The sequence below is a fragment of the Oryzias melastigma genome, linkage group LG22, assembly GCF_002922805.2.
Source record: "Oryzias melastigma strain HK-1 linkage group LG22, ASM292280v2, whole genome shotgun sequence".
NCBI classification, from domain to species: Eukaryota; Metazoa; Chordata; class Actinopteri; order Beloniformes; family Adrianichthyidae; genus Oryzias; species Oryzias melastigma.
Genome location: NC_050533.1, coordinates 8,484,498 through 8,511,083, shown reverse-complemented (window position 1 = coordinate 8,511,083; position 26,586 = coordinate 8,484,498). Strand labels below are relative to the sequence as shown.

General features: G+C 36.8%; 1 protein-coding gene across 1 annotated transcript in view; it reads left to right on the top strand.

Moving 5' to 3' along the window:
• stxbp6 (syntaxin binding protein 6 (amisyn)) overlaps positions 1–24,758 on the top strand; it is a 72,815-nt gene extending 48,057 nt beyond the window's left edge. Inside the window, exons 3-6 of the mRNA XM_024290640.2 lie at positions 3,026–3,156; positions 3,240–3,405; positions 20,540–20,697; positions 23,427–24,758. Coding sequence (XP_024146408.1) covers positions 3,026–3,156; positions 3,240–3,405; positions 20,540–20,697; positions 23,427–23,450 — 479 coding nt within the window. The 3' untranslated portion in view covers positions 23,451–24,758. The remainder of the gene's footprint in view (positions 1–3,025; positions 3,157–3,239; positions 3,406–20,539; positions 20,698–23,426) is intronic.
• The last annotated feature ends 1,828 nt before the right edge of the window (positions 24,759–26,586 follow it).

Genomic DNA, 26,586 nt, shown 5'->3' with positions numbered 1-26,586 from the left:
TAAGACGTTTTTTTTGTCTTTCAAACCAATGTGTTTACACTCTGCTTAGCAGAAAATCGTTGTTTCACTCCTAAACTTTAAATAAGCAGGAAACCAATTAGAGGTAATTACAAAGTGCTGAGTAGTCGCAAGTAAAATGTTGTCATTTTTTTTTTTTTTTGCTTTATTTTTCTCCTTTTAAGTTTCTTTGAAGTGAACATAATGGGATTCCTGGGAACTATGCTTTAGAACAAAAGGAGAATCTTCAGTATGGACAGAATATGGATCATTTATTAAGGTTTTTTATCCAGAATGTTTGTTTTTTTCGTTAACTTGCTCATTTTGATAATTTTTCTCCCCCCAATGTTCAATTTTAATATCATTATGTTCAAAGGTTAAGAAGTCGTCAAAATAAGCTTTTATAAGTATTGCAAAAATACAAAAAGCAATAATTTTAAATAAAATAAAAAGTAATAATAAAACTGTTAGAAGTACTTTTTTTAATCATTTTTTTTGTAATGGCCTTCCACTTTAGGGTTCTCATTTGCCACCCTTTTGCCCCCTTCACGCCCCATATAAAATGTTTTAGCTCCATCCCTGGATGTGAGTGATAAAATAAATCAAACTGGATCCATTTGATTTATGGATAATTGAAAACACGCATGTTAAAAAATATTCAGGAGAAAATTTTGTTGATTTTTATCTCTTTGATTTTCAGGCTGCACTTTTCCCTCATAATTTTCTATTGTTGATGTAATTTTGTTATTATTATTACAGAATTTATACCATTTTCTTAGACCCGGTATGGTGATGCTTTCTGCAGGTTTACTTTGATTTCTGATAAAGATCAGTTTTTAGTTGTGATCTTCCTGTTTTCTTAAAGGATTTAACATTATTACATTGTGCACATGTGGGTGGTCCTCCTTCATTCTTGTTTCTCACAATAATGGTTTAATTTCCCACAACTGTCATAATATTTCCTTGAGGGTAAAAGCCTCCTGTGGGATGGGTCTCTGGTGATGTTTTACATTCTGTGAAGTCTCCAGACTGAGCTTCTCTTCAAACTGCAGCTCTGAAATAAGCCCAACATGGGACGGCGTGTCACCATCAGAGCATGAGAAAGAAGCAGCATTACATTCCCCATTGCTAAAGAGAAAAAAGTGTTAAAGACCCGCTCTGATCATCTTTTGATCTATTTTCAAAGCATTCCTATTGGTTTTTGAATTAAGATTTTTATAGTTTCTACAGAGCGGCAGTTGTTTAAAAGAAATTTACCTCTAAGTTGTGGCTGGAGCAATTAGACCACGCCCCTTTCCCCTTCCTATTTCTGAGAGCTCCCTGTTTACAGCCCCTCACACCTCCGGTGCATACAGTTTTGAGCCAGATTTCAGCTCAGATGAGAAAAATGAAGACGTTCATGGATCTATTTGTCTGCAAGTGGATGCATCAGAATAGAGCATAGCAGTGCTAGCATGTATTCTACATAACAAATAGATTTTCAAATTGTATTTTTTGTCTGCTAATGATTCACAACAATTTGAATAAATAAATAAATACAATTTAAGCTTAGCTTTTTTAACATATGTCCTCTTATTATCAGAAAAATGCCCAAAACTCACTTTTCATGTGATTGGTTCCCTGAGCACTTTTAACTTGAATAACATTTTTAGAAAAGGCTTGGATATATATATATATATATATATATATATATATAGCCTAAATTCTCTCAATTTACCAGTCAATCTTTGTTCCAGTACTCACATATGATTTGAGCTCTGGGTCATGACCGAAAGAACAACATTCTTAAAAAAATCAGCTGAAATTAGCGTCCGGGTGGCTGGGCGCTTCCTGAACCCTTGTGCTACCAAAGCCATGTTTACAGTAAAAGTGGGGACCCCCAAGACAGCGCACTAATCATGTTTTCTGAAATGAGGCATTTTGTTCCTTTGCTTTGTTATAAAACTTTAGGCTCAACACAGTAGTCATTAGTTTATTGGAGGAAATCCACAAAGTAGTTCTCTTTATTTTATTTTGTAGACGTTTTAAAGCTGTAAACCCCCTAACTACACACTTTATACACTTTTATCTCTTATTTTAAACTCTCAGAGTTCAAACCGAGTTCCAAAAATACGTCCAATATTACAAAATGAAAACAAAGACTTATGAAGTTGTCAAGATAAACTGTCCAGGATGGAGGCGATTGATTGACAATGGTCTACAGCAGAGGTGGGCAAACTACGGCCCGGGGGCCACATGTGGCCCGCTAAACTATTTCAACTGGCCCGCCAAACTGGGATCAATAATTTTGTTTACCCTTATTAATTATTTTTCTTGTAATTCTAGTGTAGTGTTTAAAAATTTGATGCTTTCTGAATTCCGAGTCAGTGCTCATTATCAAGCTTCTTTATTAATGAAAACCTGTTTTTTTATTCTACAATATACACAAATTGATTAGACCTTTTTTATTCATTTAAATTTATAACCTTGAGATGTCTCTCACATCCTCAATAATCCATTTTTGTGACTCCTCATGAGGTTTCTTTTATTAAAATTGACAAAATTGTAAAACGGCTCAACCCTTACTGCAGACTACATAAATTAAAACTCAGTCGTTTCTGTCTAATATCTGCAATTTCACAAAGCATGTAAAATACATTGACATTCATTGATAATCAACGAATAGACGTCATCAATCCCCACTGATTTTTGTGGGTTACATTTACAGCAGTTGTGTTACAGTGAATTAATTATGAAGTAATTATGTTTTACTACAACAATACAGGAGAAATATTCACCTCCTGAAACAGAACAGGATTTTATTAAGATCGTAGCAACCTTTTCATTAGAATTTTCTATGATCTTTTTGTTGGTTGCAGGTGAAGCGTTTGTTGTTGATGATCTCTTTGTTTCTGCCGCCTGAAGAACGAAGCTTCAAAGCTTGTGACTTTTGTAGTCTAATCTCCCTTTAATGAAGTGTTTTATTAGAATTTAATTTGAATAACGAATTAATACAATCTGATGTTTGTATTTTTTTTTTTTTCCACAGTGACTGAAAAGAAACCGTTCCGCGTATCCATCACTAAAGTAAAGCAGTTCTACGGACAATCTGATTTTGTAAAAAGGTCACAGTGGACGATTGATCAGCTACAGCAGGTCAATGGCATCGACTCTAGCAAAGTAGGTTATGTTTTTGCAGTTCGTTTTTTCAGAGTTCATATTTATTTTCCCTCTTACTTCTATTCATTTTTTTTCTCCTCAAGGACTGTCCAGAGTTTGACCTCAGCTTTGATAACACTGTGGACCAGTGGGCCGCCTCTTCAGCGGGAGATAAGTGCACCTTTATTCAGGTTCTCCACTACACCTGCCAACGTTACTGCTTAGAGAAGAAACCCGAGTTTGTCAACTGTCAAGCTAAACTGCTCGGAGGTAAGGCGCCATGAAAGCATTGTTTCTTCTGAAATCTGTTCAGAACGCAGTGACTACTCTCTACTCACGCCGCGCTGTAAGCCGGTCTGAATCCAATTATGCATGATGACAAGCAGCACCTGGCGCCTATGAATATGTATGCTTCATTCTGGTACACGGCATATTGTGCCTGCTCTGCTGAAGTGATGTCAAAGAGGCTGTTGAACATAATTTATCTGTTTTGACCTATAATACATGACAAAGATGATCTGTTTGTATAGCACATGAAAACACTGTTAAATCATAACTTTCTTTCTCTAAAATGAGGTGTGAGCCATTTCCCTTGTGTAACCAACGTTTGATGGTTTTGTTATTTGAAATAACTAAACCCCTGATTAACACACTTCTTTAGTTATCCTATCTTTGGAAGTTTTTCTCTTCCATCAGATTCTTTTTTTTAAACCTTTTTGAACCTTTGATTTTCAAACAGCAAAAGTTTATGTCACAAAATAATATTTTTAGCATTTTTCATTTCGAGACTCAACATTTCGATGGGCCAGAAATTCAATTTACAAAAAAAAAAATCACTTCTTCCAGCTTACTAAAATAACTAGTCAATCTAAGAGCACATCTATTCCAGCCAATCAAATCATGACATAAAATTCAAAGCTTTAAAAAATTCAGAATCTGATGGAACAGAAAACCTTCCACACGTATCCAGTAAAACTGAAAAGTAACTTTTGTTTTTTAACTTCAACTAAACATGTAAATATACAGTTAACACAAGAGTCTGCAAACGGAGGCTCCGGAGCAATATTTGGATCTCAATTTGACTCATTTTAGCTGATGAAGGGTTGCTTAGTAAGCCCTGATTGATTTTTTTTTGATTTTTTGTTAGATTTATAAATGTATGGATTTATTCAGACTGGACACATTTGGTTTGCTTATTTTTTGTAAATTAGAATGTAATGCTATCTTCTCTTTTAATTTCCGTGTTTTTTATGCTTTTTGATTTAATGTTTGAGGGTAACACAACAGGACAGTTGGGGGCTGACTACACTCCCAGCCTGGATTTGAAAAATGCAAAAAAAAAAAAGGGAGGGGGGCTGAGCGGGGGAGGTGTGGATCTGGAACTTTCTGTGGAGGTTGAAGGATTTTCTCCTCCACCTTCTCACGAGGCAGATGCCTATGGTCCAGACCAAAGGGAACCCATGTCTGAGTGGTGAAATGACGCTAGCATCATAAGCTAATAAAGGCTAACGTATTAAGCAAACAATCCCGGGTGAAATGTTCATTGCAAATCCCATCAACAGGACAGAGTTCCCTGGATTCAAGGCCAATTGCACCAAATCGCTGTTGCCTAACTTCCAAGTCCACTAGAAAGTTGTGCAAGCCAGTAGATTTTTTACAACCGAAGGCAAGACACCAACAAGCCATGCTAAAGCGGGAAACTCGTGAAACTACTGAAATGACGTGGCACTTACACCACTTGACCAATCACAAAATTCCACTGTAATACTTCATTTTAACCTGGAGGGGGCAGCACACAAACGGTTTTAGACTATAATCTCAACAAGTTTATTTTAAATTGTCAAAAATGTGGCAATGACCAACAGACAGCCTGATTTATAGAATTCAACAAACAAGAAACGTCAATTTAAATTTGGTTACTCTTTAAATCATCATTAAAACATAAAAGAAAGTAACAAAAATACAGAGGAGTCTTTTAATTGTCCAAAGGGTGAAACAAAACTGTAGCTGCTACTAAGTTTTGGTTTGAATGTCTCTTTTAGTGTTGAGGCTTGCAGCATTATCAGAAGGTTGAGTAAAGCGAAAAGCAAGGGTTTTTCTGTCGTAGGGGGTGATTATGATTATGGGTTTGCAGCATCCTCTGGGAGTTAATCGGCTATTGATCTGTAGAGTTCCGGCTCTCCAAGCATCATCTCGCTTGTTGTATAATTTATGTAATTATCGATGGTTCTGTTCAGACTCCCCCCTGCTTGGTCCCTATCTTTGTGCGTCTGCATCTAAATCATATATTGGAACACAAATATCACTACAAACATTAGTGCTGTGGTTACTTTCTATTTTTCTCTGCGTATGTGGGAACCCTCTATCTGTTCATTGATGCTAAAGCTGCCACTTCTTCTCAACCTTGCATGACGTTGTCTTGACCTCCCTCCTACGTCGGGAACTCGGCCCATATTTAACATTCTTCAGCTGACCTTTTTGCATTTTATAGTCTTAATGTGTGGGAAGGTTGCCGCCTCCCAGAAGAGGTGCTTTTAAAAGTAAAATGGGTTATTAACGCAAAAGCTGCACATTAACCGCCCGCCCGCCCGCAGTATATCAGCTATTACAGCCTGTGGCATTATTTTAAAACTTGACCCCTATTAGATTTGTGTTGCAGACACGTCAGTAATATAAAAGAGTTGGTATGTAAATGTGGTTTTTAAGAACATGAAGAAGGGAGGGGAAAATGAGGAGGCCAAACCGCTGGCACTGCTGTCCCCTTCAGTTTAAGTCTCACACCAGTGCAAAACAAAAATCATGACGCTGCTCAGGTGTGGGACCATAACTGTGGGAGACTCTTTCTGCAAAACTTCTTACTTGGCCAACCAAAAATTACCCGCTCGATAGCAGCCGGGGGAGTAAAAGGATTCCTGCGCACTGTCCAAACATAAATATGGATTGCAACCTTTCTGCATATCACCTGATAATCTCAGTTTAGTTTTTGCTGTGGACGTTTGGAGGGTGTCCAGAAATAGTTTTTCGTCTAAATTCAATCGGTTTATTCGTATATTTTTCAAGGAGAATCTAAATGTGGAAGATGAACAACTGTTTGTGTTTCAGCCTTAATAACACATTTTAGTAATTTTATATTTAAAAATTAACTTTGTTATGGGGAGAATTTGCATTTTGTGCTTGGTCATTCAAACCTCTTTCATTTACACCTAACTAACGAAGTTTTAAGTCAATTTTTAGTTTCTAACTAGCCAGCAAAGCCAAGTGGGCCCCATAAAGTTTAAAATTTGGCAGAAATTGTCGGCCCTGATTGGGTTTGTTTCGTTTGTGGTTGCCCCACCTGTGTTTGCCCTCATTGACTTAAGTTGGGACTCAGCGGGTTAGCTAGTTAAGCCGCCTGGTGGACAGCGTAGCTCGCTACTCCACTAGAGCTGAGCTAGCTAGTTCAATACAGCGGACTTTGCTAGCGAAATACAACAGAGTTCGCTAGCATGCTACAGTAGAGCTCACTAGCTCACTAGCTCACTAAAGCAGAGCTTGCTAGCTCACTGTAGAGTGGCTCGCCTAGCATGCTATAGAGGAGCTCGCTAGCACACTACGCTGTCCACCGGGTGGCTGGTTAGCGTAGCGAGCTAACCCACTGAGTCTCCACTTAAGTCAATGTGGGCAAATACAGGTGGGGCCACCACAGAAAGTGCTGGCAAACCCAATCGGGGCCCACATTTTTTGCCCACTTTTAAACTGTATTGGGCCCACTTGACCTTGCTGGCTGGGTACATACAAAAAGTGTGGAATTTGAACATGCTTTGAAAGTTAAACCTGTTGATCTTTGAGATTTGAGGGACTGGTAGTGTTCCTTTGAAAACACAGAAGGACCAACTGTTTGAAAATCAGTTATGATGACAAAATTATGGATTATATGAAACTAAGTCTTTCATAAATTGGAATAGAGATGTGAAAAGAGAAAAAAACGCTGCAACTTCTTCAACACCAACCCTCTTCCAACTGTGAATACATGCACTAGTGTCAGGTAGTGACAGACCGGTGTGGACACCTTATGCTTTAGGTGCGTTCTTGAATCCGCCACACATACCCGGTGTGATTGTAGCTTTAGTGGTTAAAACAAGGTAGGGTAAATCCTTACAAAGCAAACTGCACAGTTTGACATTTAAACTTTTCACAATGAGGATCAAGGCAGTCAAATCGCATGTGTAGAGGAAGAAACGGCAAACTCCAGCTGTTTGATTCATTTTGGTCTGTACATACAGTCAAAAAGTTAATAAAAAAACCTTAAATGTAGCTTCTGTAAATCTCTAAATTCCCTTAAATGCCTCTATCTTTTCACCTCAGATGTTCTTTTTAATCTGTAACATAAGTAATAACACTGTTCCCCTTTTGATTGTTTTACCCAACAGTTAAGAAATATACAATAACTACTTAAACAGTTGCATGGGTTTTATAAAATCCTCCTGTCTGAGTGATTAATCAATAATATGACCCCCAAAGCTAATCATTCGAAAACTTAAATCTTAAAGTGACTTCTGGTGTTCTTTCATCACAGAAAGCCAAGCTGTAGATTCAGTCTTTGTCCGTTGCAAGGTGTATTTGAACAGAATGAAGAAAGAATTTATGTCTCATCACAGTCATCTTCTAAGACAAGGTAAGCACTGAGACCAATCAATGAAACACTTTGAGCTTATCGAACATGAGACGTCTTAAAGAGCTTCTAGTACATTTCATGAGTTTCTTGTGGTTCTCCTAAATATCAGTCAGGAGGAGTTCCTGGTTGCTCCGATGAGCACAAGGACAAATTTCCCTCATGGCTTGAAGGCTGAGCCCATGCTGATAGGGGTTTGAAGTGTCTATATCTAAAGGTTATGTGAGTCGTGCTCTCTGCCCTGGCCCCTTCACCGTCAGGCTTCACAGTCACTGATAAACTCTGTTCAGATAAATCTCTCGTAGGTGTCCCAGGGCATTACACTGATAACGTGCTTTTCGCTAATGGTATCTTCAGGATTCCTTGCTTGCTAGAAGTTAGTGAAGATGATAACGATGGAAATTGTGGCCTCTAATGCATTGTGTGATGCTGACTTTTATCTGCTAATTAGAGAAGAGGCTGTTCCTGAATATTTAGTAGTCTGTAGTACATTTAGGACATGATGTTCAGGTTTTACCCTCCAGTTTTTGAAGAACAGCATAAGGATGAAGTAACTGATCTCACTTAGAAATGATGGAACAACTCCGACTACATGCATATCAAAATGTTAATGATGAACGTATCGATTAATATATTTACAAAATGTGCTTTAATCCCATTTGGGATGCTTAAACCCACCCTCTCCCTAGACCAGGGGTGTAAAACTCCAGACCTCGAGGGTTTTCCAAAATTGCTACCTTATATGCTGCTGATTACCTGGATCAGGTGTGTTTAGCTAATTAAGAGCTTCAGTGGAAAGTTGGTTGGAAAACCGGTAGAAGATCAGTCTTTGACAGTCCACTTTAGGTCACACAGAGACAAACAATTACACACTGGTAACTATTTAAAAGAGTCCCCGGAGAAAACCTTTACACACCCAGGAATTATTTGGCTGTGAGGCAAAAATGTTAACCAATGTTAATGTTAATCAATGAAATATCGTAATACTTCATTTGAGAATACTTGTACCAATTTAAAATGCTGCCACAGCGATATTTAATTAATTATATATGAGCAAAAATGCGATATGTATCGTATCGCCAGACTCCTCCCAATACACACCCCTATTAACCACTATACCACCGTGCAGCCACCCTATGGTGAGAAAAGATGGATTTCTGAATAACTGCTGAAAGAGTTTTTATTCCAAACACTGGCAGCAAATAGAAAATATTTCTCCAAAGTGAGACAGAAAGTCTGTTCACTCCATTTTAATTGAAATGAATGCAGTCTGAAGCTGCACGGGGCCACAGTGTTTAGCACTCTTGCCTCAAAGTGAGAAGATCCTGATTCAAATTGTAGCTGGGACCTGTCTGTAGTGTTTGCATGTTTTTCTTGTGCCTGCTTTAAAAAAAAAAAAAAAAAAAATTATGGGCACTTCCTCCCACAGTCCAAAAAAAGGTTAATTGTTGACTCTAAATTGCTCCTGTTAGATAGGCGACCGGTTCCAGGTGTACCCGTCCTTGCCGAGCAGTAGCTCTGTTGATCCAAACGGCCCCATGACTCTAAAAGGGATTCAGAAGGTTCTGAAAATTGATGTATGGAGGAATTCAAACTGTGACTCGTCTACAAGTTAATTTGCAGATTTCTAGAGTGATTGTGAAGAAAAGAAATAAACATTGCTTATATCCACAAAGTTATAGGCTTACCAAGCATTGCTGTTTTTACAGATTTCTTGATTAACGATGGTGAAAATCTTCAGTTAATGATCAATAATTTATGCTACTAGCCGCCAGCAACTGGTATCCCAAAAGTGTATAAATGCAAGCCGTTCTGCACCACTGATAATTTGCAACTCGGATTTTGAGTACACATTATGATCTTGCCAATTTACAAGTTTACAGATTTTTAGAGAGCATGATTTCCAAGAAAGCAGAATGTCTTCTTCATATTCTTCTAGGGACCAATATGCAGGTCTCAGAGTCGCTATGGTGCTATATCAATACTATGATGAGTTTTGTACAGCCTTCATGCCGTCTCTCCATTTGGACCCACAGTGGCCCGGATCGCCAGATCAAGTTCCTGTGTTGGTACCATATAATTTCTGGATGGTGGCAGTAGGGCGGCAGCACAGGGGCAGGTGGGTGGCTGGAGGGTGGCAGCACAGGGGCGGGGGGGTGGTTGGAGGGTGGCAGCACAGGGGCAGGGGGGTGGCAGTAGGGTGGCAGTAGAGTGGCAGCACAGGGGTAGGGAGATGGCAGTAGGGTGGCAGTCTGAAATCGGCTGATCATCAGAAGGTTTTGGGGGACCTTGGAGACCCTCCCATTAGTCAATTATTGTGCTGCTGCCTTCCTGTCACCTGCCTGTCACTGGATTGCCACCCCGCGACCTCCAAATATTCTTGTGAGACATTGACCAAAGTATCTTGTGGTCACCAAAAAAATTAAACTTTTTCTGGAAAAATGCGAATGCAAACCTGCCAAATTGCTGGAAAATGTGACTGTAGTGTTAAGCAATGCTGCTGTTCACCAGTGTGATTAATGAAGGTCAGAGACAGAAAAGCAGCTCTTTTATTAAATCGGATTTGACAACTAAATGAACATGTAGTTTAGGATTTTAGCAAACAACCCGTTTGACCAAATGGGAGTTTACATCATCCTGTTTTGTCTAGATATTTGTCCACTAACAAACTGAGACTTTTACTTGAGATCATTTATGTTTTAACATTGTTTCTTGTTGCTAAGCAATACAGCCGATTACAACATCGAAAACTCAGCTTTATACATTCCTTACAAGTGTGTGGATGGATGCAGAAAAGGAACTGAATTTTTAACTGAAGTAGAGCAGAGTCAAGCTGCTTGATGCAGTAAATTTCATAGTAAAGTGATGTCTCAGGAATAAAGAGAGAGGGAAAACTAAATGAACTGTGATGGAAAAACACTGCAGGAAGAATGAGGAGGACAATGATTGGATTTTTAAAAAGTAGTAACTTGCTGCAGAAGAAATGAACTGCATGTGTGTGTGTGGGGAAACCTCCACTCAGAACCTTTGTGGTAGTTTCATTATTCAGCTACTGGTAATGTCAAGATTTGTATTAATTAAAGAGTGGGAGCGTCTTATGTTGCAGCTGCAGCAGCACAGCTCTGCCTGTAGGCTTCTGTCATGTCTGTTAAACATCTTTTGATTTATTTTTTTAGATTACATTTTATAAATGATCTATTTTCAAACGAGTTTCACTGTTACTTGAAGCATTAATAATCTTCTAATGGAAGTAAAAGAGTAATATTGTTGATTTTTTTTAGTTAAGAGACTTGCATCAACTTTGCTGCTTATGTATGATTTGTAGAACTGTCTTTAAAAAATACATTTTCAGAAAAAACTAAACCAAAAATATCACTCTGAATATTTGCTGTCAATTTATTGGATTTATTTGAAAAATTCTCTTGATCAGTTTAAAGACCCACTCTAATCGTCATTTCATCTATTGTCCAATCATTCCCAGTGGTCTTTTATTTATGAATGTGCAGTTTTTCCTTATAAAAGAAAAAAAAAAAAAAAAAACCTTTTTCCGGGACATATTCTCTACAGAGCAGCTCGAGTGGGCTTGTTTACTTCTGTGCTACAATTGCACAAACAAGAATGTGTCTTGTCATAAATAAAATGATTGCTGCTTTCTGTTAAAGGAGAACTTCTACAAAACATTTAAGAAAGATCTGAGTGAGTTTACTCTCAATGTTGAATGTTTAGGCAGATCTTGTGGCCTATTCAAAGTCAATGGTAGCTTTTGACTTTGCACTATTTCACTGTTTCCTGGAGAACAACCATGGTATTTGTATGTGTGTTCGACCTCAGATCAGACCAGACGACCCGCTGGTAAGCAGATTATTAAGCGGAGAAAAATAAAGTAACCGGGATTTCCTCAGGGAATATCCCTGCTACCACAATTCTCTAAAATATTGGAAAAACTATTTGTTGTCAGACTAGATAAATGGTACATTAAACACCAGTCAGTACGGGTTCAGAACAAATCACTCCACAACACTGGCACTAATGGAGTTAACAGAAGAAATATCCACAGCCATTGACCAAAAAAAGCACCTCATTAGCATTTTCCTTGACCTTAAAAAAGCATTTGACACCATAAACCACAAACTATTACTGAAAAAAATGAATAAATATGGCATCAGAGGAGTCACCCTGCAATGGATCACCAGCTACCTATCAAACAGAAAACAATTTGTACAAATAAATGACACGAAATCCACATTAAGTTCAATAACATGCGGGGTACCCCAAGGTTCAGTCTTGGGCCCCAAACTCTTTAACATCTATATAAATGACATCACCAGTGCATCCAAATTCTTAAAATGTATTTTATTTGCTGATGACACTACGTTTTATTATGTGGGTGACGACATAAAACAAATGACGGCGTTAATCCAAAGGGAGCTGGAAACAATAAAAAAATGGTTAGATACAAATAAACTATCAATAAATTGTGAAAAAACAAATCTGATGATATTTAGCAACCATAAGATAAATACTAACATCTCAATAGAGATTGCAGGTTCTCAAATTAAACAAGTGAAGGAAACCAAGTTTGTAGGGGTGATCATAGACGATAAAATAAGCTGGAAATCTCATATCAACTACATAAAAACTAAAATAGCAAAAACAATAGCACTGTTATATAAGGTTAAATGGTCACTAGACGAGAAATCATTATACCTCATATATAATTCACTGATTGTACCATACCTGACATACTGCATAGAAATTTGGGGAAATGCTAACAAGAAATCAATAAATTCAATATTTGTGTTACAAAAACGAGCAATAAGAATCATTACTGGGAGTAAGTATCTGGATCCATCTACACCTCTGTTTATAAAACTAAAACTATTAAAACTTAAAGACTTAATAAATCATTCCATATTAAAACTTATGTACAGAGCACATCACAGAAGTTTACCACATAACATACAAAAGAAGTTTGAAAAAAGAAAGAGCAATTATAACCTAAAAGGATATGAAATTTTTAAAACCAATAAATTTAGAACCACATTGAAGGAAAAAAGTGTTTCAGTGCAGGGTATTAGATTATGGAACACTCTAGAAAAATCTATAAAAGAATCTCATTCAATTATTACTTTTAAAAAAACTGTGAAAAAACAAATGCTCACATCATATGAATCAAACAGTCAATAAAAACAGGCTTAATGGGGAAGAAGGGAAAAAGAGAAAAAGGAAAAACAAAAAAAAGGTTTATGAGGTATTTACTTTATTTGGGTATTTTATTTTATTTATTTATTTATTTATTTTATTATTTTTTTTATTATTTGTTAATATTACTACTTTTTCCCTACTATTTTTTGGTGTTTGTTTCTTTTACAATTTGTATATTCTGTTGCTTATTTTTTGTTGTTGACTGAAATTATTTACTCACTTGGTTAAATGGGGCAGAGACAATAAGTTTTCTTCTTTCTGTCCCTTTTCATTTTTCACTTTCTAAAAAAAATCAAGATTTTTTGTATAACTCCTTTTGTGTGCTTTGAAAATGAAATAAAAACATACTACTACTACTACTACTACTACTACTCAGTAGCTGCGAGCCTGGCACCAAATCCCCGTCTGGCGGGCGGACAGGGACATGTGGCGTACAGAAAACCGCCTGCCCGGTGTCACGTGGTTGACCAAGTCCTTCTGATAGAGGCTTGTTCATTTGCCCCACTTTTTTAGAAAGTTTGAAATGTTCATCTGTTGCAAAAACATTATTACCACGGCCTGAGTCTTATTTTGTGAAGATCAGTTTTTTCCTTTTAAAATCGGACCAACAAAAGCATTTTATGGTCATTTTACTGTAACTGCTAAACCAAGGGTGTCAAACTCAGTCGCACAGGGGTCAAAATCCAAAACACATCTTAGGTCGCAGGCCGGACAGGATAAACATTTATTGAACATTTTAAAACTTTTAAAACTTAACTTTTTAACAAAACTACAAATAATAAAAACTCAGGAATTAATAACTTTCAATAATTTACCCTCCGCAAAAATATTATTTTGTCAAAATCATACAAGGGGCTGCACGGTGGTGCAGTGGTTAGCGCTCTTGCCTCACAGCGAGAAGGCCCCGGTTCGAATCCCGGCTGGGACCTTTCTGTGTGGAGTTTGCATGTTCTCCCCGTGCATGCGTGGGTTTTCACCGGGGACTCAAGCTTCCTCCCACCGTCCAAAAACATGCTTCATAGGTTAATTGGTGACTCTAAAATGCCCCTAGGTGTGGATGTGAGAGTGAATGGGTGTGTGATTGAGGCCCTGAGACAGACTGGCGACCTGTCCAGGGTGTACCCCGCCTTCGCCCATCAGTAGCCGGGATAGGCTCCGGCACCCCTGGATGGATGGAAAATCATACAAGTTACAAATAAGATAATTAATTACAATAACATATACCCAACAGGCCAAATCCAGCCCCCGGGTCTTGACTTTGACACGTGCGCTAAGCCGTATCTGACATGTCAATATGGCGTCACTCTTTGGACAATGGTAACATGCTAGCATGTCATCTAACAATGTATCGCATTGATCACAACACAAATCATATAATAAACTGTTAAAAAATCCTCTTCCAAAACAGATTAATATTGCTAACAACAATATATGAGAACTATATGATTATAAATATATCTTAAAAGCTTGAATATGTTTAAATTTGTTTTGCTAAGTGATTATAAAAAAAGTGTTTTTTTTTTGGGCACATAAAAGACCAATTTAAATAGTGATGTGTTTTATGCAGAAGTTTTGATAAACACATTGATATTGTTGAATAAAGAGATGTTAATCTTCACACACCCTGATTCATTATCAGTACTAACCGGTGATGACACAGAGAGAAGGATAATATGACAAACGTCACAGGATGCTTTGTTTCTGGGTTCTTTTGTGTAAATGTTCTTGTTTCTGAAGTCATCCCCACAGTTTCAATAAATTCCTTGTATTCCAATGTGGTTGAGCTGTCATCACCACGCTGCTTCTATTGACAACGTTCAGGCTGCAATCTACTGTTTAAAATCTACAGCACAGAGGGAGGAGGTCCCACATCCCGGTTGTGTTTTCTTTCATTTTCTGGAACGCTTTTCTTCCAGCAAAAATATCTCGACTCTCCATTGTTTTTGAACACGTAGAGTATGATAACAAAATTCTTTCACGTTGTTGGAGTGAAGTCCAAATTCAATAACTGGTGAAGAACCAAATTATTCTGATTAAAATAAGTTTTTATGCTAAATTTTATCATTTTTTAGATTTTTTTTTAAGTTAAAATCAATCATCTCTTAAAGTTTGTTGTTCTTCTTCCCGTTCGTGCTGAGGCACTAAAACACGCTTCAAATCACAGGGATGGCTCCATACATCACTCCTACCTGTTTCTTTCAGCTTGTAATGAGGAAACGGTAAAAAAGTCCACAAATCTCCACCCTGCACCGCTCTAATAAATTTCTACAGTACTTACACTCGGGGGAGTCCACATTACAGCCTGCCACTGATTTCTGAGAACAGACGGGAGAGGCTGCAAGGAAAGGAAAGGAGTGGGTGGACAAATAAATGGAGATGTTCTTCTGAGTGGAAGGTGTGGAGGGGGTTGGAGGGGTTTGCTGTGGAAGATGGGAGTGTTAGGATGTTTTTCCTTGAGAGGCAAAAGTTTAGGGGGAAAATCTGTGAGAAGATGAGCAAGATAGTCTATTTTTACCAAACTGCTTCATCCGTGTTTGAACTCATTGTTAATAGATGATCATAGCATTTTTCTCTGGAGGTCAGGATTTCATCATCGGTCCAGATGTGTTTGACATTAGCTCATTGACATTGATGCACCCATCCTGATGAATTGGCCTCTTTTCATGTGTAGGTGTTAGTGCTGCCACAAACGATTATTTCAATAGTTAAATAATCACAGATTATTTTTTCCGTAAACTGGATGCAAAACTCACATCTTAACCATCATTAGCTTTAAACAATCTAAAAACTAGATATATAGCATTACCTGCGATAATGCTAGTGTAAATGCTGTTAGCTGAATTTTCTCACTGAAGATGCTAGTGACGATAGCTGAAGATGCTGAAATTGATAGATAAGATCGCTGAAGCTGATGGCTAAAAACGTTGAAGCTGATAGCTAGCTAAAGTATCCGTTAAATGCAAAATAGCCTAAAAAAACTGAAAAAAGCCTAAGTTAGCCAAAACAGCTAGCATACAGCTTAAATATTAGATAAAACTCCAAAATAGCCTTAAAACTGAAAAATTGCCAAATCAGCTAGCTTGTAGCTGAAATATTAGCTAAACTAAAAATTAGCCTAAAAAAACAGAAAAACCATAAATTAGCCAAAACAGCTAGCATATGCAAAAATATTAGCTAAACTCAGAGATAGCCTAAAAACTGAAAAATCATAAATTAGCCAAAATAGTTAGCATGTCGCAAAAATATTAGCTTAACAACAAATTAGCCTAAAAAACGGAAAAATCATAAATTAGCCAAAATAGTTAGCATGTCGCAAAAATATTAGCTTAACTACAAATTAGCCTAAAAAACGGAAAAATCATAAATTACCCAAAATAGTTAGCATGTCGCAAAAATATTAGCTAAACTACAAATTAGCCTAAAAAACGGAAAAATCATAAATTACCCAAAATAGTTAGCATAACGCAAAAATATTAGCTAAAATACAAATCAGCCTAAAAAAACGGAAAAATCATAAATTAGCCAAAATAGTTAGCATGTCGCAAAAATATTAGCTTAACTACAAATTAGCCTAAAAAACGGAAAAATCATAAATTAGCCAAAATAGTTAGCATGTCGCAAAAATATTAGCTAAACTACAAATTAGCCGAAAAAACGGAAAAATCATAAATTAGCCAAAATAGTTAGCATGTCGCAAAAATATTAGCTAAACTCCAAATTAGCCTAAAAAATGGAAAAATCATAAATTAGCCAAAATAGTTAGCATATAGCTGAAATATTAGCTAAACTCCAAATTAGCCTAAACAACCTTAATAGATGCCAAAATAGTCCAAAAAGCTAGCATAATGCCAATATAATGTTTAACTTCACAACACTCCATATAGCATGACAACTAATCAACTATTAAATTAGCCGTCACTTATATTAATAGTCGATTAGTTGTCGATTAGTCGAGTAATCCTGGCAGCCCGAGTAGGTGTGAAGATGAGCACTCTGCTCGATTACGTCTGAATTCCTTTGACTTTTTCTTTTGTCAGATCATCTGTAGAACCAGCAGCCGGCGGCTTTTTATGTCTGTCACTTATTTTAATGCAGTTCAATCCTCCCAACTACCTGCCACTCAACACACGACCTTCATTCCTCGGGAACATACACTTATTTTATAGCAGTTTCCTGTGGGGAATGACAGAGCCCGGCTTGTCAGGTCTTAATACGCTCAGTACCTTCACCCTGTCCACTGTGCTTCATCTCTTCAAAGTCAATAAATGTGCATGACTGAAAGTCCCCCTCTGGAGAAACCAAGTGTGTGTGGGTCACAGCATAAAACATTTCAGTGAAATTAAGAGAATGTATCTTGCAATGCAAACTGAATCAAATAGTGGAGCATTTTTTTTAAATAATTGTGCATTTTGTGGTACCAAATTGGCTTGGATACCCTAGGACAGTGTTTTTCAACCTTTTTTGGGCCAAGGTACACTTTTTCCATGAAAAAAATCCCGCGGCACACTTGCATTCAAAAAGGTAAAAAAAAATAGTCTGTAATGATGTACAGTCCCTCCACAATCTAATGTACATTTTTTATACAAGTGGGAAGCATCATTAATCAATTTGCTCAAGTTAAACGTATATTTCGTCGAAACAGTCTACATTTATTATCATTAATGAACGATTAAAAAAATTTAAAAAAAAAAACAAACTTCTAAATAATCAGTTTTTATAATGTTTTTTTTCTCTCTTTTTTTAAATACTTCCAAAACTATCAGACAAAGTAAAAACAACGTTCTTTTCTTGTTTCTCTCCACAGTAGTGATGAGAATTCTGGCTCAAAATTCAGTTCTTTTGCATTCGTTTTCCTAAAACAGCGGCTCTTTCTGCTACCAAATGGCTTTTTAGGTTGTTGTTTGCTTTATTTGATTCATTATAAACTATTAGATATGATTATGCACAAAATCCATGATGTAAATATGTTTTTATTCATATAAAGTGTAAATTATGTATATTCTGTTATTTATCCCTTCCAGATAGAATGTACAAAATTAATGGTAAAAGAACTAACTATTAACTATTCAGTTTTTAACTCTATACATTTGAAGCTTTTTTCTTTTTAAACACATTTGAAGTGAACAACACAAAACTCTGCAACCACAACCCAAATACAAATTAAATTGTGCAAAAACCACTAAATCCAGACTTTTATTCACATTGACATTAAGAAAGACAAAAGAGTTTCAGCTTTGATGATGTCATCTGTTTCTTCTGTCAGTGATGATCTGCTCTGTTTTAGAGAAGATTCTCTCAGTTCTCAGGTGTCTGGACAGGTTGATTGTGGAGCCATAAATATATACAGAATATATATACATATAGAATATTTCCTGCAGACTGTTCCTTCATACTATCAAGAAAAGTCAAATGATTCCAGTTCTTATCTTCTTTTTCTTTTCATTTTCTCTACATTTTGTGTTGATGTTTTCTCTCTATCTCTCTCCCTATTTGGCTCTTGCGCTGCTGAACGTGTAAGGCCCTCCCCCTCCACCCAGCGCTCAGCGCGTGCACTTAACCCAATGCATCATGGGGGCTGTAGTGCATAAACTCCCACAGATTTGTTCACTTTTTAAACTGTCTGACGTCGGATCCCGCTGGAAGCCACACCGCTAAACACGAGCTTTAGCTGTTATTTTTGTTGGAACTGAGAGACTTTATGAGCCGAATCAAAACAAGGAAGTGAGGACGTTAAGCACTTCTGATTGGTCAGATTGATGACATGTGATTAAGCCTCCAACAATGATTGGCGGAGACAGTTAAAGGGGGAGGGACATTTCTAAAAGCTGAGGTTGAGGCTAGTTTTGCGGCTGGATTGCGGTAACATCATTCAGGTTAGTCATTTATAGAATCAAAGAAATATTTCTTTTACCATCTTGAATATTCCAAACCATCCAATGTTGAACCTGGGCCGTTTGGATGAACACAGAGCGTATACCATAGTGATGGTAAATGTTTTAGATATATGAAAATTGGTAATTCCCCGCGGCACACCAGAACATCTCTCACGGCACACTAGTGTGCCGCGGCACACTGGTTGAAAAACACTGCCCTAGGATCTTCTCTTTCAGAAAACAGGAGAAAATCAGAGGCTTCAAAATAATATATATAAAATGCATTTAGTGGTATTCTTTAGGTACCCCTTAAGTTTAAAGACCGCATTTTCTAAATGAACAGCTCATATTGTTGAGATTGGGGCAAATAGACATTGAATATTTTTTTAACAATTGAGTGTGTGGCCGCCATCTTTAGAAATGACCGCCATTTTTGATTTTTCTTGTGGTTATAGACTGATTTAAACTAGACATTTCTGTTGCGTTGACACAAAAAAGTAGAGCATACATTAATAAATCAGAATGTTTACATCGCCTCCATCACATCTGTGTCTCACGTCTGTCCCTGCTCAACGGGAGCTTTACACAGGAGTTTCATTTCCAGTCTTTTGTCACATGAGATCATGCATGATTATCTGGATTGCAATGCATGTTGGGTAGTTTTTGCTCTGATGTCACTTGTCAATCATCATAAAAATATTGCAAGAAAGGGGCGGAATTGGAGTTCTGGCACTGCGCTGACTGCAAGCCAAATTGATGACTACAAAACAATGCATTGTGGGAAATGGTGTCCTCGCAGTTCTTGTAGTTGGACGTGATGCTGATCAGAAACTCTTTCTAGGAAGTAGTTGTTGAACCTTTCCTGCTTTTTCAGAAGCGATATAAACCAGATATCTCCAACCCTCCAACAATAATTACTGGTCACCTTGATCAGGCGTGTTCAGTCAGTGGACTCACTCAATCTGGAATGACTGAAGGATGGTCAGCCGCAAAACAAGCATGGCAGGAGCTTACGAGGAACGGGGTTGGAGATGTTCAACAGTCGTGATGCAATGCAAGTGTAAATCCGGGGTACGCGCTTTTCATAAAGAGGGGACCCTAAGTTACAGCCATGCCAAATTTTTTCTGGAATATCAACCTAACCGGCTCTGCTGAAAGGAGCAGTTGTTAGGAGGCTCTTCAGCGGTGCTCTCCACATGAGGCAGATTAATGGCTTGTCGGAGAAAACATCCGGCGGGCTGCCACAGCTATCTTCTATCCAGAGTCAGGTCTTCTGGGTGGCACAAGCAGCTTTTTCAAAAGGTGCTTTTATAATAAAAGGGCCGACTTCAAAGGCCGAATGTTTCCTTCTCTGAAAGGAGGCATTAAAGCTTCCTCTAATTGTGTTTAGTTTCACGTTTGGAAAAGGTTAATTTTACTTGATCTTTTCTTGAAGTGAATTAGCTTGGAGGTAAAGTCATTAGTCATCCTCCCACGTTTTACCAGGTGGAAACTATTTTGTGTTTCAAGGAGTTTGTTGTCTGTCAGTTAAACTAATGGGCAGTGGCACTCATTGCACTTTAGCTCTGTAATGTCAGACGCTCCACGACACATCCGGTCTTAGCATTTACCTTCGTCTCTTTTTGTCACTTCCCCTCTTGTCTCTTCTTTGCTTCACTCTCCTGCTTATCTCCAGGTAACAGTATCCTGCACTCGGCTGCAGACAGCGTGACGAGTGCGGTGCAGAAGGCCAGCCAAGCTCTGAACGAGCGCGGCGAGCGATTAGGTCGGGCCGAGGAGCGGACCGCAGACATGATGAACAGCGCCGAACAGTTTGCTGTCACAGCACACAAGGTAAGGCGAAATGTAAACAAGCGGCGTGACAATGAGATCAATATGCTGATGTCTTGCAGTGACTCGCCATCTTAAATACGGCCTGATGTGCTGCAGAATCAGCGATTTTCATTAGAATTCCAGCAAAACTTTTCTGTTTTCTTATTTTTTTTTTATCTTTTGTAGCCCAAATGCGGCTTCATGTACTTGCATTGCTGAATAAAAAAGCGTCAATATTTATTAAATTTACATAAAGCACTTTAATTAATTTATAAGAGGATAAATTGTGGTCACTTAAACGCAATATTCTAATCCTTATTGATTCTGACCACTTAAAAATCCTCTCCAATTAGTTTTTGATGTATTTATAAAGCATTCCCAGTGGTCTTTTAATTATTATAATTATTATAATTATGCTGTTTTTAGCCAAAAATGTAAAAAGCTGTGTCATTTTCTAGGACATAGTGTCTGCAGAGCGGCAGTAGTTCATTAGAAACTAGCCTCTGAGTTGTGGGCGGGACACATTACAGCTTTGAACCAGATTTCAGCTCAAGCGAGGAAAAAAAAAGGCATACATGGATCTTGTTGTTTCTTAAAGTTTTTTTTTTTCCTGATTTACGACAATTTTAAAAAGTAATTTTTTTTGGAACAGTATTTTATTGCTCAGTTAAATGGATTTCAACAACAAAACAAGCAGACAATTTCTTGAAATTGGGTTGATGCATTATTTGTTTCCTAAAAAAAGTAATATTAAGCTTAATTTTCTTTATACATGTCCTCCATCGTCACAAGAACATATTAAAAACGCCAAAAACAACTTTCATCTGAGTGGGAAAATCATGTAAAGAAATATAAGCTGACAGAATTTCTTTGCTTCTCTGCAAAGCTTTTACTTGAAGGCTGTAATAATGAGAAAAACTTTTAAAAGACTTGCATGATTTTATTTTTCTCACAGTTGAGTCGCCCCACTGGGATGAATTACCAAACTGCAATATGCTTAGAAAATGACTCCAAAACCCCCACCAAGAACAATTTATTTTCAGATTTTCATTTTTTAGTGACAACCAAAACTTTGCTAAATATTTTTATTTTAAATTTCTAATTCTGCTCAGCTGTTTTTTTTTCTTTAAATATATGAAACATAGCGCAGCAGCAAAATAAACAATAATTAATCTGATTTTGCATTTTCAACTTTCACTGATTAGAGTGACTAAATATTTAGTAGCTTACTTTAGTTTTTCTTTTTTGTGTTACTGGTCACAACTGCAGGTCTGCATTGTCCTGCAGCAGTCAGCATCTGCAGTACATTGGAAGCGGTCACCTTGAGTCTTTGTCTCTGCAATCTAATTTATGCGCCTCACTTTGTAACAGCAGACAGTTTAACTGCACTGCTCAGTTTTAATCAAAGTGGAGACATCCTCCGTGCCGCTCTGCTGCCCCCTTCTGATCGACATGTAGAATTCACTTCCATGGAGTATACTTAACAATGTGCTCTGCTCTCAAATGAGACTGGTCACCTCATTAGAATTAGAAAAATGGTGCTTTTAACATATGGTTGTAGCATTTGTATATATAAATATATAAAAATATTAACATTGCATTTCTGTTTTTTCATTCAAATCTTGTTAGATGTGGAGCAGATGAAATTTATGGTTTAAAAACTCCAATGCCAAAGTCTCCCTTGACAATTCTGATTCTTCCACTTACCAAAAAATAAATCCATTAACATTTTTGTTTTCCTCATCTGAGCCTGAACTTGGATATCTCTGATACTTGGGCGATGTTTTTTGCTTTGCTAATGTTAGCTTGGGCTTGTGAGGTGCTACAAGCTAGCAGGACAGAGTGTAAACTGAAGTCTCACCCTTAAATAACTTATACCAGGCTTTTCTTAAGCCTTTCAGAGTAAACTATATCCATATATATGATCATATATTACCTTTGGTGCATTAAAGAACAATTTATGTATGAAATATTAGTTATTTTTGTGACTTTTTTCCAACCAGGAAGTAAAAATTCCTCGATCTATGAGGCTCCGCCTTTTGCTTCTTGTGCCGCCCATTTTGTGACATCATCCTGGAGCCGTTTTGTTCCGCACAAACAAACATCCGAAACTTTTTCAAAGAGTAGCATATATCTGCCTTTAGTATCCTCAGACTAAGGATAGCGGCTGAGCTAGCTAAGCGGTGAAGCTAGCGGCTGAGCACCGCTAGCTGAGTGAAGAAATTGGGTGTTTGTGTTAGCCTGGGGGGCGGTCCTAGCAGTACAAACTCTTCCTGGAAGGGGCTGTTCTCACTTTGTGGTGAGAACCAACTCGTTTTCATGGGTTGGAAGGGGCTGGTGCTCAGAGTTCAGGTTTTTTTAGAGGATTACTCAGACATGCATGAACAGATTAAAATACCACTTTGGGGTTGTTTATAGTAAGGAAGGAAAATTATAATACACTTAAAAGCTAAAAAACATTAGATTTTCTATAGTTACTATAACTAATAAAAAAAGCTCCTGCTGCTCTGCAGAAAATATGTCTTTAAAAACAGGCATTTTGATTTTTGCTTAAACTTTATAAACATAAATAAAAGACCTCTGGGAACATTTTACAACAAAAATATAGTTGGAGTGGGACTTTAATGAGTTTCTTGAGCTGCTGTTGATGAAACAGATTAAGTTTGTGAAATAAAACATTTAATTTCTTCCTTTGACTTATCTTTTTGTGCTTTCCTTTTCTCCTTCCCCACCCTAAATTCTCCCTGCAGCTCGCTATGAAGCACAAGTGTTAAACCACTGCCAAAACCAACCGGTCCTGGTGGAGGGGGGGTTCGGGGTTGTTGGGTTGTTGTCAGTTGCTGCACAGGAGGATTCCAGATTTTTTTTTTTCCCGAGAGATATGATTAATATTTGTTAACGTGTTAATATTTTTGGGCTGTTGTACTACTGCAATTCATTCCTAATGATGGTGATGCATCGCGCACAAAGGTGGAAGGTGGTTAAGCAACGCTCCTGCAAACTAGCAGCAACATATTTCTATTTGCCAAAACACCTTCTGGGTTTTTATGTGGTCAAATAGAAGTGTTACAAAAATTGGTCAAATTCAAGACTAGAAACGACTCGTTTCGGATTATAAAGTGTTATTTTTATGTACCGTCGTTCATAAATTCATGAAGCCAAAGTTTCACCTGCAAAAATATTTTAGAAATACATTTAAAACATTTCCTTTTTTTTAAGCTTAACTTTCTTATTTGTTTATTACATGTATTTTAAGGTCCAAAATTTGAAATTACCTGATCAGTATTAGTAAAAAAAAAAAGCATTTAATTTTGTAAGTTTAGTTGCATATAAAGAAGATGAATATTTTTGTTTTATTAAGAAATATGTGCCAAATATACTTGAAACCCTCACAAAAATGATGACATTAAGTACACTGTATATTGAATAATGTTACGGGGAGGAAGCAGCTTCTGCACTGTAAAAAGCAACCTTGTAATGGTGTAATCCACATGTCTGTTGAGCTAATCTGTCCTTCTCCAGTCGTCTCACGTTGTGCTCTTTTGTATCATCGAGGTGAAGCGTGTTTGCTGACACAGGGCTAGAAGTCTCAGACTGCAGCAGAAGCTTGTGATACTTCTTCCTTTTCTTCTCCTCACTGACTCTATCTTTGGCTTCCTCGCTGGTAGAACCTCCATCCTCACACTTCAATTTAATTTTTTCTATATTTTGAATTTTCTAATTCATAATGTGACAGTTCACAGAGAACCTTTTATCGCTGTCGAGTTTACAATGAAATGTTCCAGTTGCCTAATTCCTTGTGTGCTTTTTTATTTTTCTCTGTAACACCAGGGATGTTTATTGCTTTAATTCAGACACATAATGGTGGTTTTTGTTTGTTTAGTGTCACTTTTGCAGCGTGCTTTAACAGTTCCACCAAACGCAGTTGTTCTTTGGTTCCAATTCACTTTTTTTATTCCACAAACAAAATTTGCCACTGGCTTTAAAGGGTCAGAATGTCACGTTCTGTATTTGATTTGTTCAATATCAATTCACTGATCTCTGCTCCACACAGCTGTTCAATAAAGTCTGTTTCACTATCAGTGTTGTTACTTCTTCAGGTAAATCATTTTGTGTTTTATTGTCAGAATTTATGTTACACGGCTGATGTTGATTGGACTACAGAGGGGATAGTAACAAACGTCTCAAGTGTATTGTATAAGGCAGGGGTGTTAAAGTCGATCGCACAGGGGCCCAAAATCCAAATCACACCTAAGTTCACGGGCCGAACAGAAAAGCTATTTATTGAACGCACTAAATTTTGAAAACCCTAACTTTTTAACATGATTATGAACTAGATAGCATTACCTCCAATGATGCTAGTGTGAATGCTGTTAGCTGAATAGCCAGCTAAAATAATAGCTAAATCCTAAAGTAGCCTAAAAAACTAAAACACAAAAAATTAGGATAGCCAAAACAGATAGCATGTAACTGAAAAATTGCTAAACTTCTAAATAGCTAAAAAAAAAAACAGAAAAAAGCATAAATTAGCCAAAACAGCAAGCATATAGCTGAAAAAATGGCAAAACTTCAAATTGCAAAAAAATAAAAACGTCTAAATTAGCATAAGCAGTTAACATGTAGTTGGTATATTAGCTAAACTCCAAAACAGCTAAAAAAATTTAAAAAAAAAACTGAAAAAGCCCAAATCAGCCAAAACAGCTGAAAAAGTTAGCTAAACTTCAATATAGCCAAACAAACAGGGAAAAAAGCCTAAATTAGCAGAAACACCTAGCATGTAGCTGAAAAATAATAGCAGAACTTCAAATTGCCAAAAAAAAGAAAGAAAAAAAGTCTAAATTAGCATTAGCACCTAACATATAGTTGACATATTAGCTAAACTCCAAAACAGCTTAAAAAACTGAAAAAGCCCAAATCAGCTAAAACAGCTAGCATGTAGCTGAAAAAAATAGCTAAACTTCAATATAGCAAAAAAAATATATCAGCTAAAAAATCGTAGTAAATGCCAAAATAGTCCAAACGGCTAGCTGAATGCCAATTATTAAAACTGTAACTTTTTAACATTATTATGAATAATAAAAAGCCAGGAATGTTATTCCAGAATATATCAAGTTAAAACATTAAATAACTTTCAATATTTAAGGATATTTAAGTAAGGAGTCAAATTTGATGATTTTATCTTAAAATTAATTAAAAAGAGTCGTCTTCAATATCAATCCAAATACTTCAGGAAGTAAATTCTCTTCTGAAGGACCTAATCACAAAGAACAAACAAGATGGACGACTGTGTTTTTGATATTTATTTAAAGATTAGCATTAAAATATATACAAAGATAAACAGGTAAATTCAATATTGTGTGTGTGAGGTGTGTTAAAGTTGGTGGATGAGGAAAGTAATTCCTCAGAACGGTTTAAGAGAAATGTCGTCATCTAAAGAAAACATTTATGTTAAAATTTAGAAGACGTTAAATAAACGTTCAAACGTCTTTGAGAAGATCTTCAAAGAGGGTTTTTTATGGCATTAGCAGGTCTTAAATGCATTATATTGAACTCAGTTCTTCCTTAATTTCTCATCCTTTGAGAAATAAAGCGAGTCAGAAGTCATCGTAGCTACAGAAGATAATTTCTTGAATGTAGTGTAAAATTTGGATTTAGAAATGTTTTATTCTAAGCAATCAAAACAAAAACAAAACTGAAGAAGGCAGGAAAATATATATATATATATGTATAGATAGATATAACAAACTAAGTATAAGTATTTATGAATTGATTGTAAGATAAATCCAAATACATATGTAAATAATTCAATTATATTTACTCTTAATATATAAACAGTACATACCACAATGAAATATATTAAATATTAAGTTTGTAAAAAAAAATCTAGAAACATTGCAGTTTTTATAGTTT